General features: G+C 30.4%; 1 protein-coding gene across 1 annotated transcript; it reads right to left on the reverse strand.

Annotated features, from left to right (window-relative positions):
- Nucleotides 1-4,422: 4,422 nt before the first annotated feature.
- On the reverse strand, nucleotides 4,423-8,200 carry LOC135929400 (leukocyte elastase inhibitor-like). Its single transcript, XM_065465955.1, has 3 exons — nucleotides 7,409-8,200; nucleotides 5,140-5,514; nucleotides 4,423-4,792 (listed from the first exon to the last, which is right to left on the reverse strand). The coding sequence occupies exons 1-3, from the start codon at nucleotides 8,095-8,097 to the stop codon at nucleotides 4,513-4,515; spliced, it is 1,344 nt and encodes a 447-aa protein (XP_065322027.1). The 5' UTR covers nucleotides 8,098-8,200; the 3' UTR covers nucleotides 4,423-4,512.
- Nucleotides 8,201-13,334: the final 5,134 nt, after the last annotated feature.

A 13,334-nucleotide genomic window follows, 5' to 3' on the forward strand; every position in this document is an offset into this window, starting at 1 on the left:
TGTCGAGATATACCATAAATTTAAATCTAATTTGAAATCTTGCTTTAGATATTTGATCAAATAAAGAATACCTACAGTCAAGAGCAAGGGGCCTAGTGGATCACTTTGCTGAATACCCTCTTGTAAAGGTATGAAAACTCCCCAAATTTGAGTAACGAGAAAAGCTATAGCAGGAATTTATAAAACCCACATTTGGGAAAGTGTTAAAGTAGGAATGAACTCCTATGAATGCTGTTGAAGTCATTCCTAAAGTCTAACTTCGTCAGTGTTTATAAATGTAAGTGCAACATATGAGGCCAGTTCGTGCCCACACCTCTAACTTCAAAATCTAACTGAGAGAGAAATATGAGGAAACTGGCATTATAGCGGATCCTGTTCAATATAACCTTGACAACTAATCGACGAAAGAATGACCATGCGTCTAATGGTTTAATACGATCATCCAGTTTAATCAATGCACCAAAAGGAATAGGACGTATACGAAGAGGAACTTCGCATAAGAGGATATTACAAAATTCAGTTAATTATAAAACCTTTGTCAAAGCATTGCCTTGAATTAACAAAAATACCTTGTGTGAACCCGTCGTCGTCCTTTTTTTTAAAGGTCTTCAGGTACATGAGAACTTCACCACAGGTAAAGGGATTAGGAGAGGAACCATAAGTGTGAAAGTCGAGAGGCGATGCCAATGGATGTTTATCGAGAAGTTGTTGAAATGGTAGCATTGATGGAAGAAATAATATCATCGGAGGTCAAAATTCGAGCAGTATACATTTAATATCTCCAAAGTTTAATTTTTCAGAGATCAATATTGCAGAAAAAACTGAATTAAAGAGTTAGATGAGGTAAATTCATCAATGATGGTTATTATCAAATGGACACTTTCTTCTTGATTGAAGCTAATAAATGATTTATTTTATTTTTAGGTTTAACTAGTATACTGGAATACAAAAATTAATTTAAGTCTAGTAAAATTTAAAAATATAAAAATTAATCTATTTCCAGCTATAGACAAGTTGTGAACATTTTAAAGTGAGAGCAGAGGAGTAGATACCAATCAAACCTTTCCTGAGCATACTGCCATAACTGTGGAGAATGAAGGGATTGGATACCCTACCCTGTCTTGGATACATTGTATTCGTGGAGAAAATAGTTAGACTTTGTAGTTATGGAGAAGTTCAGAGTAGAAAGAGCGGTTTCACCTAATTCTTAACGAATTCCGAAATTGACAAATTATTCTTTTAATTTTAATTTTTTTTTTAAGAGCGGGATTGATGTAAAAAGTGAGGAATTGGGAATACAGATTTAGGGGGAGAATATAAAAACGCGAAATGGATAAATCTCTCCATTTCCTAATATTCGTTCCAGAGTTTTGTCTTGGGGAAAAAAAGTGTATCGATAATCCTTGTGAAGATGCGTTTATAATAAGTTACCTAGAAAGAAAGAAAGAAAGAAAGAAAGAAAGAAAGAAAGAAAGAAAGAAAGAAAGAAAGAAAGAAAGAAAGAAAGAAAGAAATAAGACAAAATTATTAAATGCGATTGCGCACAAATTGAACGTCTCAAGGAAGAGATACGACTTAGATATTTAGAGCAAATATCAGCGGTAGCAAGTCCTTGTTGTAAGTAAAGGGATTCCTGATCGATCTTTTTGCGAATAAGTTCCCTCACTTCTTTAAAAAGGCATCTAACTTTGCTGCCGAAGGTGGTAAAAATGGAGGGCAGACGTTGGGGATATATGAGTAAGAAGGATCTATTGAGTTGTATTTAGTGGTAATCTGGGTTTCTGCTAAGGCAAGAGCATCTACGTAGAGGTTGGATGGTGCATTTGGAGATCAATGTAAACTAAGATCTGACCCCTTTACCAAGGAATTAAGGACATTCCATCAAGAAGTTTTCCATCGACTCTAAATATGTCGGTTGTTTTAAGTCTAAATATAATGCCTGCAGATTTAAGTGCACGCGAAATGATTTCCCTACATTTGGTGCGCCATAGGAAACGACAACCAAATCTTACCCCGTCAGCGGAAATCGTCAACAGGTTGTTGAAATATGGCTTAGGGAAACTCATAACCGAATCCCCTTAGTTCATGTGGTGAAAAATTGTGAGATTATTATAGTGTGGCTCCGATTTTAGATAAGTGAAGGAGACTTAAGTGAGTGGCATATTCCAATCTTTCTATGAACATGTGGTGGGTCTTAGAGTGTTTGGGACAACGGAATATGAATCTTCTGATCGAAAGAGTTAGGGGATAAACGTAGGCCTATACCCCCGAGCGTGCATGGAAGGTGATGCTAGTAACCATGAATTATGATTAAGTCGGAGATTAAGGATCTCCTTAGATTTGACGGAAGTTTCAAATAATTATAATGGTTCAGGAAATTCAAAAATTGAAGTGGATCGGAGAGCATAAAGAATTTTAAGAACGTAATAAAGGTTTTTGAGAATAATAAAAGTCTGATGAGGAGGGAGATGCTTGGAGATGTTTATAAAATTGAAGTAAAATTAGGATGATGCGTTATCGAAGAAGTGATTTATGGATTTCAAACCACAACTGGTAAGCAGAGATGAGAGGGATTAGATTTCCTTTGCATTGAAGTTATGGGTGAATTGGGATGGAACAATATAGCAGGTCTCGGTTTTCTGCTCGTTAAGTGAAAATCCAATTATTTGAGAGCGTTTTAATAATGGTCAGTGCCTTTGCGATCTCGTGGGGGTCGTAGAATATTTCGTCTTCGATGTACCAGGTGTGCAATGGAAGATTGCAATAGGCCTTAATGTTTTTCACAATTTCATTTGATAGATACCTTTGCAGGAAAAGTGAAGAGCCTATAGGATCACTTTGATGGATCCTTTCTGATGACGAAAGTAAATAATTGTTGAATTGGAAGATGAGATGGCAAAGAATAGCAGGAGTGGAAAAAAAAGGTGGGAAATTATCGCTATATTTGTGGGAGAAAGTGAGAGGCGAGATGGAATTGAAAGAATTAAGTAAGTTTTCAATAATGAATTTTAGTAACTAATTTAAATTTACAATTCTATTATGTTTTCAATTAAATTATATAAATTAATTGATAAAGTTATTTAAAATATAATGTTTTAAAAATATAAATAACAGTTTAGAATAATAATATTGGTTCAGTTTAAACCCTCTAAATGAGATTCATTATACGTGTTATAATCATGTAAGGGATAACTACGTGGAGGAAAAGATGCTGATAAAATTACTACTTTATTAGGTCCTTTTCCGGTTTGTGCTGACCCAAGGATCCTTCGCTCTAAGAGTATAAAAGGACATCTCCCCCTTAAACTCGATTTAAATTTTGGCATATAAACCTTTTTAGGAACAATGAATTGAGAACCTCCATTGTTTTTTATTACAAACCCCGCAAAACTTATATTATACAGAAAGAACACCAACGCTATATTTTATCATTAATATGCACGAAACAAATAATAAATCGTACAGTTAAAACAATTTTCAAGATTGTCTTCTATTATATCAAATCATATACAATCAGTTAAAAAAGAATTTTTTTTTTCTACTATGGCTTGAAAGGGATATCTTTTATGTGCGTTTTCAAATTTATCTATATAAATATAAAATACTAATATTCTTCTACTCTTTGAATGATTTATGGTAACGAAGATAAATCCTCAAATATTAGAAGATATTTAAAAAAAGAATTTTTTTTTCTACTATGGCTGAAAGGGATATCTTTTATGTGCGTTTTCAAATTTATCTATATAAATATAAAATACTAATATTCTTCTACTCTTTGAATGATTTATGGTAACGAAGATAAATCCTCAAATATTAGAAGATATTTAATTGATTCCTTCTAAATCTATTCAGAAAAAAAAAATTAATATCATATACATATATAATTTATATAATGTTTTATGTTACTATTGATAATATCTATATTAGTATTAAAAAAATTATAACGATACTAACCCTATAAGAAATGATATAAATGTAAGTTTCAGCACCAGAAAGGAACCGATAAAACGTAAGTTAAAGAAAATCGTTAGAAATGGAAGCTGAATTCTTAGATTCTACACCGTTATAACGGGAATAGTTAATCGAAGGTATAAAAGTTTCAAAATTTGCGTTTTAAGATTCCTTCCTAGAATAAATCTTATGACTCCTGGATTATCAATTAAGAATGAAAGAAAGAAAGAAAGAAGAAAGAAAGAAAGAAAGAAAGAAAGAAAGAAAGAAAGAAAGAAAGAAAGAAAGAAAGAATGAAAGAAAGAATGTTTTTATTAGTGCGTGAAAGAAATGTTAATATATTAATTTTAACTGATTACAGTTAATTATCATTTTGTTAGCACTACCTAATAATAGGTTTTAAAAAAAAATTTTTTATGCTTCTTTGCTTTACCATATAATTATTTACCTATAAATATATGATATCAATAATTAATCTTTGAATTTATCAAAGTAAACAAAATAAAAATTCATCATAAGATATAAATAAGTTATAAAAGTTATATAATATTATTCATAAATTCATGCATTTGTTTGAGGTGGTTTGCTGTAAGTTCCAATAAAGAGAATGTTTGAATTGGAAAGATCCATAATAAAATACAAGAATGGTCGGTCGGCTTTGAACTCAGTTGGAGTCATGACAGATAACAAGGATATAACAGCACCGGTGGCCGCGGCTGCTTCACTTCCGATTTCGTTAACTTCGATAAAGGCCTTATGATAAACTTCAGACAAATACAGTCTTTCAGTCTCTGAAGAACCCGATTCAGCTCTGGAAATCCCTGACAGATCGGCCTTGTTACTTCATTCAAGTTTTATTATTTTTTTTCCAAAATATAAATTAACATAAATGAGTGTGTAGCTTTAAAGTAGATACATCTGAAACTCAGCACGGACAGCCTTGGCTTGTGAAATTATGAAAGGTCAGGCTTTTTAAAAAAAAATTCCCGACCAGGGTTACCTGCAGGGTTATGGATGGGCCGGGCCGGGCTTAGTACATCTCTAGCTTAAAACTAAATCCCCAGATTCGAATAGTGTCTCATAAAATTCATAATTATTTACATCACATATCGATGTTATTTTCGTTGATCGACATTAATAAATTTAAACGTGTACATTTTCCTCGTGTGCAATAATATTATGATGTACCCAAATATATCGGTCATCCCTAGTTTCTGCAAAACCTCCTTCATCTCGATGCCGTAATCAATCTTGAATTTTGGTATCGTCACCCTAATTTTTTTTTCGTGTCTTAGCCCTTCGATCAATTTTGTCAGTATAGCCGTGTTGAGATCTTGGATAAGCCCATCTAATCCATTCTGCTTTGGAAGCACGAAAAACATGGCCAAATTGGAATCCACGTAATCCAATCTCAATACCTTCACCGGTTGTGGATGCTTTATGGAGGAGTCCATTAGTGTAGAAAAATCGAAATCTCCGTAATGACCGTCCTTAGAACCTTGCATCATGTCAACTTCCTGGCTCAGTCCATCGTCGCTTTTAAATTCTATTTTTCTCGTTAACCTTTTTTTTTAAATTTTTTTTTTAAATGAAACAAACAAAATGACTCTTAAAAATAATTTTTCAAAATGATAAATTTTCGCGATTGTTGTCGAAATAAAAATGTCGGGGAAACCGGCGGGCCCGGTCCTAAGCACCGGATATCCGGTCCGAGTCGTATTTTAATATTTTAAAAATATATCCAGGCCGGGGATGAAAAAAACAACCAGGAGAGTTTTCTGCCTAGAAACGTTGTTACCGAGTTGCTTCGAACGTTAGATTTTACTGAGAAGGCGAATAATTTGCGGGTCGTGGAAAGAAATTACGATGACGCGGAAAGGTGAGGCGCTCACCAGATTTGCCCGTAATGACTAGATGACCTGCGAAAATAAAATAAATCGTTCGAAACCCTTGGCACCGGAAACGCGGAGGATAAATTTTTAAATCAAGTAATATGGTAAAGCATATTTACGGGGAATTGAATTTAACTCCGGTAGAAGTGTGGGAACTGAAAAATAATCGGCGTTTACATGATAAAATGGATTGAGCGTGGCGGATACCGTCAAACGATTCGATTGGTCGAAAATTATCGTTTAAGGGGGAAAAAAAATTAAGTTGCCCATGGGTGGTAGGATTAACATCTTTTATGAATAATTACTGGATTTGGTTTTACCGGTTAATGTTGTGAATGGAAAGGCATCCTCGGGAAAAGTAAATATTTTCGAGTGTTATAAAAGGCAATGGTAAATTTGATGAACAAATATAGCGAAATAAGGAAAAAACTAGCATTCCTAAAGGAAGACCGTAATCGATCTCCGTTAAAAGAAGGGATTTTTTTTAACAGCATAACTGATTTATAAAGGAAAATTTTGAATAAAAAAAAGTGTGTCTAAATTTTTTAAAGAAAAAATATCCAATAACCGCAGTAGCTTTCACTGAATAATTTCTACGTGAATTTATCCCAATTTATAGCATAAGATTTTGGAACAAAAAATACATAAATTCTGGATTCAAAAATATTATTTTCTTTAATTCCTTTTTTTCATATTACGAAATATTTTTAGAGGAGAAAAATTTTTTAAAAAAAATTGATGATTTTCGATCATCCAAATTATATTAATTTTATAAATTTTTTAAAAATATGATATTCGCGTTTAATTATATAATTTATTTTATATATATTAGTTAATAAATGTATATGTAATGTAATGTAATATAAATATAATAAACATTAGCAAATAATAACCTTGATCACGAAAAAAAAAACTATTTAAAATTTTTTGGAGAATGATATATGATATACTATTATTGTATTCTAAATAATAATAAAAAAATTGATATTTATTAAATACTAATAGCTATCCAGGGATTTTAAGTGAAAATTTTGAAATTTATCAAACGAAAAAAGGGGAAAAAAATTTTGAGCTTATGTAGACACCCCCCCCCCCTACAGCTAACCTGTCAAAAATGAAGGGCGATTTGGATATTTCTCTTGAGCTAATTCCTCCATGAATGACCGGTTACATATATGGTAAGGACCTAATTAGGTGGTTTCTGTAAATAACTTACACACAACTAAATTTATGAATGAGAGACAAATATCCCCTTATAAATTGGTGTATGAAGATTCAAACCTGGTCGTTGATGTCAAATACGATCTAAAACCGATTCCGAACTCAATTCGGTCGGTTAGCGGCCCGGATAGGCTGAGCGGATAGTTCGAAAATTTAACATTAATAGGTTATGTAGTCTACTTTTTTATTTCGTAAAGGTGAGTTGAATAGGAAAGTTAATAGGTAAAATTAAATATTAAGAAGATAGGAAAAGATGACTTAAAGATTAAGGAAATCATACATTAGATTTTGTGATAACTTACAGGAACTTGTCTTTGAAAATTAATTATCTTATTAACACTTACTTGGGATCAAATTTATCCTTCCAGTTTCCTTTGAAATAAATGGTGCCTATCAAAACCATGCGAGTGAACGCGTCGAGACTATTAGGGGGTAGTAGATTTTTGATTTTCCCGTTGGTGGCGTTCGAAACATCTTGGTTTATAATTTTTTCTGCCAGTTTCGGCTGGCTCTTGAAATTCAAATTTCGGATAGTAGCCCTGTAAAAACGTTTCACATTTTTTTCGAAGATCGGGTTGAGAAGAAACGTTTTGTCGGGGTAAATTCCGTAACCGGTTTCTAGGGTGAAGTTTCTTTTTCGGTTTTTGGCGCCCAAATGAAGTTTTGCAGCATTTGCGATAGCTTTGTGCAAACCTTCCTGATTCTGGGGAGTCGGAATGGGTTGAAAGTTCGAAGAATAATGCAGGGTGTCCGATAATTGGCGGAACGTTTCACCCTTAGCTCCTATCATTATCATAGAAAGTACCTGGGCCACGTTAAAGGGAGACAGAATAATATTGACACCATTTTTTAAGCCCTTCGTTGAGCTGGTCGCTACCTGTCTCAAAGTGTCGAAGGTGAATTGGTTGTTGGAGAGGGCCAGCTTGGTTTGAGAATTCTGGGAATCCATAGATGTCGCCAAAAACTGGCGGTAAATCAAAATCAAACATGCCGATCTCAAAATAGTTCGTAGGGAAAAGGGATAACCTGTCATTGACGAATATTCTTTAACAGCCCAATCGGAAATCTATCATTTAAAAAAAATTAGCGTTATTAATTTTTTTTAAAATTATATAATTATAAAAATTAAGATTTTAAATTTATAAAAAATCTATTAAACATTATCAATTATATTTTATTTACTATATTTTTGTTTATTTTCGTTGCAAAAAAATAAATAAATAAATAATCATAATAAATAAAAGTTATCCGATGTCAAAAATTTTATTTTTTCGATATGACAAATAATTGTCGTATTATTTTGTAATGTCATCCGTAAAGTAAATCAATCTTTAATAGGTATAAATATTAAAGTTTTGTTATAATTGCTTTATTTTATATTATTTTAGACTTTGTCAAGCTAAAAAAAAGAACTGGCAAAACCCGATTCGTGGTCGAAAAAGATCCTTTTTTATTTTTGAAGAGATTCACAACCCGAACCGAGCCCGAGACTCGACGGGTCGAGCTACGGACAGACCGTGCAGTTATAAATAAATGCCTATTGTGTAAATAAATAAGTTTTTAAAGAGGTCAATTTAAAAAATAATTTTTTTAGCTCCTAAAACCCGCTTCTTTGAGCAGTATCTTCCGAAAAAGAGTTATAGGGAATAAAATTTTTAGGTATATCGTGGCTGACAATTAGATTATTCCATCTCCACTTTTCCTTAATTTTTTTTTTTGTAAATAGAATAATCTAATTATATATAAAAAATATATGATTTATTATATAAAAAAAAGTCATTTTTGACAAAAAAAGAAAGGAATATATGTACCTGATAGATGATTATAGAAATAAATATGAAATTTATATATAATTTCAAGGAACGTTCCGGAAAGGTTGCGGAATAAGCTTTCCGGTTTTATTCCCGTTCCATAAAGTTACTCGAATTTCCGTTGCAATGTCCATAATTTTTTCCGGAAGAAAAAGGATGAAACTATACCCCCGGGAAATATTGTGTGCGCATGCCTGTGACCCAAAAAATATTTATAATCTTAGCATATAAAATTATTAAATAATTATTTATAAAATATTCGTTTAAATGTAAAAATAATTTAATTTAAGTCATTTGTAAATGGTTCAAAATGTAACGATGAAAACTTAGCATCCGACCCCTCATTACCTCTAAAATTTGTTTTATGGGCGTTTAGCGGATTTAGTCGACTACCTCCCGGTCGTAACTATTTTAAATATGTATTTTTCTTGGTTTTTGTATTGAGTCAAGAATAATATTTTAAATAAAATGCATTCTAGCCAAGTTAGAAGAAAGAAAGAAAGAAAGAAAGAGAAAGAAAAGAAAGAAAGAAAGAAAAGAAAGAAAAGAAAGAAAAGAAAGAAAAGAAAGAAAAGAAAGAAAAGAAAGAAAGAAAGAAAGAAAGAAAGAAAGAAAGAAAGAAAAGAAAGAAAGAAAGAAAGAAAGAAAAGAAAGAAAAGAAAGAAGAGAAAGAAGAGAAAAAAAGAAAGAAAGAAAGAAAGAAAGAAAAGAAAAGAAAAGAAAAGAAAAGAAAAGAAAAGAAAGAAAGAAAGAAAAAAAGAAAAGAAGGAAAGACAATAGTGACACTATAAAAAGTACTCAGATTTAATGACATTTGACAGACTAAAATGATATTCATGATAATTAATCACTACATGACTGACGATTCATTCCATTTTTTCATTCATTCATTCCATACATTCATTTATTCATTCATTCCATACATTCATTTATTCATTTATTCATTCATTCATTCATTCATAAATTTATTTATTTATTCATTCCATACATTCATTTATTCATTCATTCATTCCATACATTTATTTATTCTTTCATTCATTTATTTATTTATTCATCATTCATTTATTTATTCTTTCATTCATTTATTGAAATGTGTATAAAAACAATATTAGCATGGTAACACGCCATTTTTGTTCCCAATTTTACTATATAACTTTATGAAACTATTTTTTGCTCAGATTTAAACTAGACAATGGAAATTTTATATGCTGATGTCTTTCTTATCCAGTGTTAAGAAAAACGGCTCTTTTTAAGCCGATTTAAAAACGACTTACTCAAAGTCTTAACCCCGGGTTTTCAATTTTTCAATAAATGTATAAAATATATTCACAATAAGATCTAACCGTTCGTATCCAATGGTTTTTTTTCTAATAACCAATGATTATACTTTATAACAAATCTAACCAATTATAGTTAATAAATAACCTCAAGTCATTTTATTATAATATTGTGGCCCCTTTGCAGGGGATTGCTTGAAATCCGAGATAAGATACCTTTTAAAGGCTTTATCGAGGACGTACTCATATCGATATTTTAAGAGTAAATGGCATTTATTGAATTTTTGAAGCTATAGAATTTGTTAGTGAATATAATAAATCTCATCTTGGGATAAAGCATCTCTAGGTAAAATCATAATGTTTAGATAAAAAAAATTTATTTTCCTTACCCCAAATTCATTATAATACTAAAAATATAAATCTATTTTTTATACACTAAAAAAAAGTAGTTATATTTATTTTCTATTTTATCAATTTAATTTTTTAAAATTACTATTATCTTAGGGATATCGGTTACATGGGGTAACAATGTTAATTGCGAATAACTTTATATAACGTTTAAGCCTTTAGAAATCATAAATTTAAGTGTTTGAAGATGTAATTTTATATATAATTTCTTTACCTACGTTAATCCTTCGAAATATTGTTGTATGTTTTAATATATTTTTGCCAAAAAATTTTTTTATTAATACCCACCAAATTATAAATATTATACTTTAAAACAACTGTGTAAACTTATTTTCCTTGGCTCGAAAAATTGAAATATATTTTGAAACTATAATTTTAAAGAAATAATATATTAAGCTTGTATATTAAGAGAGACACCGTTATTTATTGTGGTGTCTTTAAAAAATATTAGTTAATATCCAATAATTTACCAAACCTCACTTGATTATTATAACATGGTGTAACACAGGCGCATAGCCAGAAATTTATTACAGTTGGTATGCAATTAAAAAAAAATTTATATTAAAATAATTGCTTTTTTCGGTAGAGTTAAAAATTTATTGGAACTAATCGATTTAACGTTTATCGATAACCAATCATATCAGAAATGACAATTTCGAACACGAAAAATAAAATATTGGAAAAATACAAAATAAATTATACTATTAAAACAAAATGTTATAGGTATAACCAAGGACGTGAACCCATACCCGGGTTCAGGAAATTTAAAAAGTGTTTGGTCGGGCATTTTGAAACCGCAGAACAAACAGAGACCGACTCATTAAACCCGGGTTAATATGGACCTGGGGCAGGTCTGAAACACTTCTCAGGAAATCGGTTTCGATTAAGTTCCTGTTATCAAAATTTCTATTAAACTAAATTTTAAATTCTTGAACTCGGGGTTCGGGTTCACTTACCTGGGGTATAACTGGTAATGTAAATCGCAGTAAAATTTTCCTTCCTTCCTTCTTTCCTTCCTTCCTTCCTTCCCCCCTTCCTTCCTTCCTTCTTTCTTTCATTCTTTATAAAAAAAAAATTAAAACACTTTATATAAATATTTATGAATTTTTTTTTTTAAAAAAATGGACACTTTTTGACTATAAAAAAAAATTGTAAAGCAATAAAATCGCTATCATTTTTTTGTAGCTTGTTGGCAAATTATAATTAAATATTTATTGTATCGACTGAAATTATCAGAATTTCCCCTCTTTTAATTCCGATAAACCCTAAGCGCTGTTAAACGGCTCGATTGGAGCCTATTTTCTAAAAAAATGGGCTAATGGTGCGCACATATTGAACATTTCAACGCTTCGTTTCAAAACGCAAATAATGCATTTTAAATCCATTCGTTTATATTTAGCATTGTTTGCGTTTTGTATTTTGAATTATTTATATGCGTTTTGAAAACGCTGCGTTAAAACGTTCAATTTGTGCGCACTGTAACAACAAGCCTGAAAATTTTGCTCATCGAAGGCACCAAGGTTTTGGATGCCCATTATCAATCTCGAAGGCCCATCCAATAGTTATTCGGGTTAAAATGTTTGAGTTGAGCCATTTCTTTAAAAAATTGGTTTCAATAGAGCCAGCCGTTCAACAACACTGACCTATACTATATCTAGGATTTATTTACAGAAATATCAGAGACTTGCAAAGCTCTGCTCTTATAAAGGCCGAGTCAGTGAGGGAACTCGGGCGATAGAAATGCCTCATTTTGTTAACTATTTTAAAAACTTCCAATTCTATTTCTTTTTGTAAAATTCGGGCAGTGACATGTATACCAAAAACGCGATCTGTTATGAAGGATAATTTTATTATAATAATAGCTTATTATCTCATTAAATTTGAAATATTTTTTAAATTATAAACAAATCAACTATTTGCAAAAAACTTTAAAAAAAAACGTTTTTAATTTTAATTGGCAAATTCTCATATCAAAATAATAAATATGATATATTGCCATATTAGGATTCGATCATCATGATCAATCATTGATTCGTAAATTGGGGCTTTTCCAGCGTTTTCTGATAAAAACGTATTTGGATGCATTAGTTTTTATTGACTTTCAAATATTGAACATTTTTATTATGATATTTTGGAATTAATATGATATATTTTGATAATTCGATAAAGAAGAAAAATAGATTCTTAACTTTGAAGGTAAAAAATTTTAAAATATTGTCTTTTTTATTTGTCAATTTTTTTTTTTTATCTATGCGAAATTTATATCTTAAATTTTTAAAATATCTTTAATTTTATAAATATAAAATCAAAAAATAAATGCGTAAGAACAATTTAAAAATTATTAAATAGGTTATTTTAATGGGCAAATTATTAATTAATTGGACAGTTTTAAAAAATTATTTCATAATTATTTTCTAATTTTTTGGGCATATTATAAATTGATTAAATTTTTAAAATTTTTTTCAGACTTATGGGAAAGTTTATTTTTATGAAGTCGCAAAATTTTATTGTTTGGTATTTATCAGAGTTGTTAAAAGATACTTTTTAAATGGATCTAGATACAGATACAACGTCTAAAATAATATCTAGATACAGATACCACATTTTTATATCTAGATACAGATACCACATTTTTATATCTGGATACAGGATCTAGATACGAGATCCTTTAACAACTCTGGTATTTATTATAATTTTTTTTTTTAAATATAGTTTTATAAAAGAAGTTAGAAAAATAAATAAATAAATTTATTTTGCTAAGTATCATCATAATA

The sequence above is a fragment of the Gordionus sp. m RMFG-2023 genome, chromosome 5 (genome assembly GCF_954871325.1).
Source record: "Gordionus sp. m RMFG-2023 chromosome 5, tfGorSpeb1-WG-v2, whole genome shotgun sequence".
Lineage (NCBI taxonomy): Eukaryota > Metazoa > Nematomorpha > Gordioida > Chordodea > Parachordodidae > Gordionus > Gordionus sp. m RMFG-2023.

Coding starts and splice junctions, on each gene's coding strand:
- LOC135929400 (XM_065465955.1), bottom strand. CDS start 8,097: ATGACAGGTTATCCCTTTTCCCTACGAACTATTTTGAGATCGGCATGT. Junction 5,515..7,408: donor AAGGATAAATTTGATCCCAA/GTAAGTGTTAAT, acceptor TTAAAAAAAAAG/GTTAACGAGAAAAATAGAAT. Junction 4,793..5,139: donor GGGATGACCGATATATTTGG/GTACATCATAAT, acceptor ACTTGAATGAAG/TAACAAGGCCGATCTGTCAG.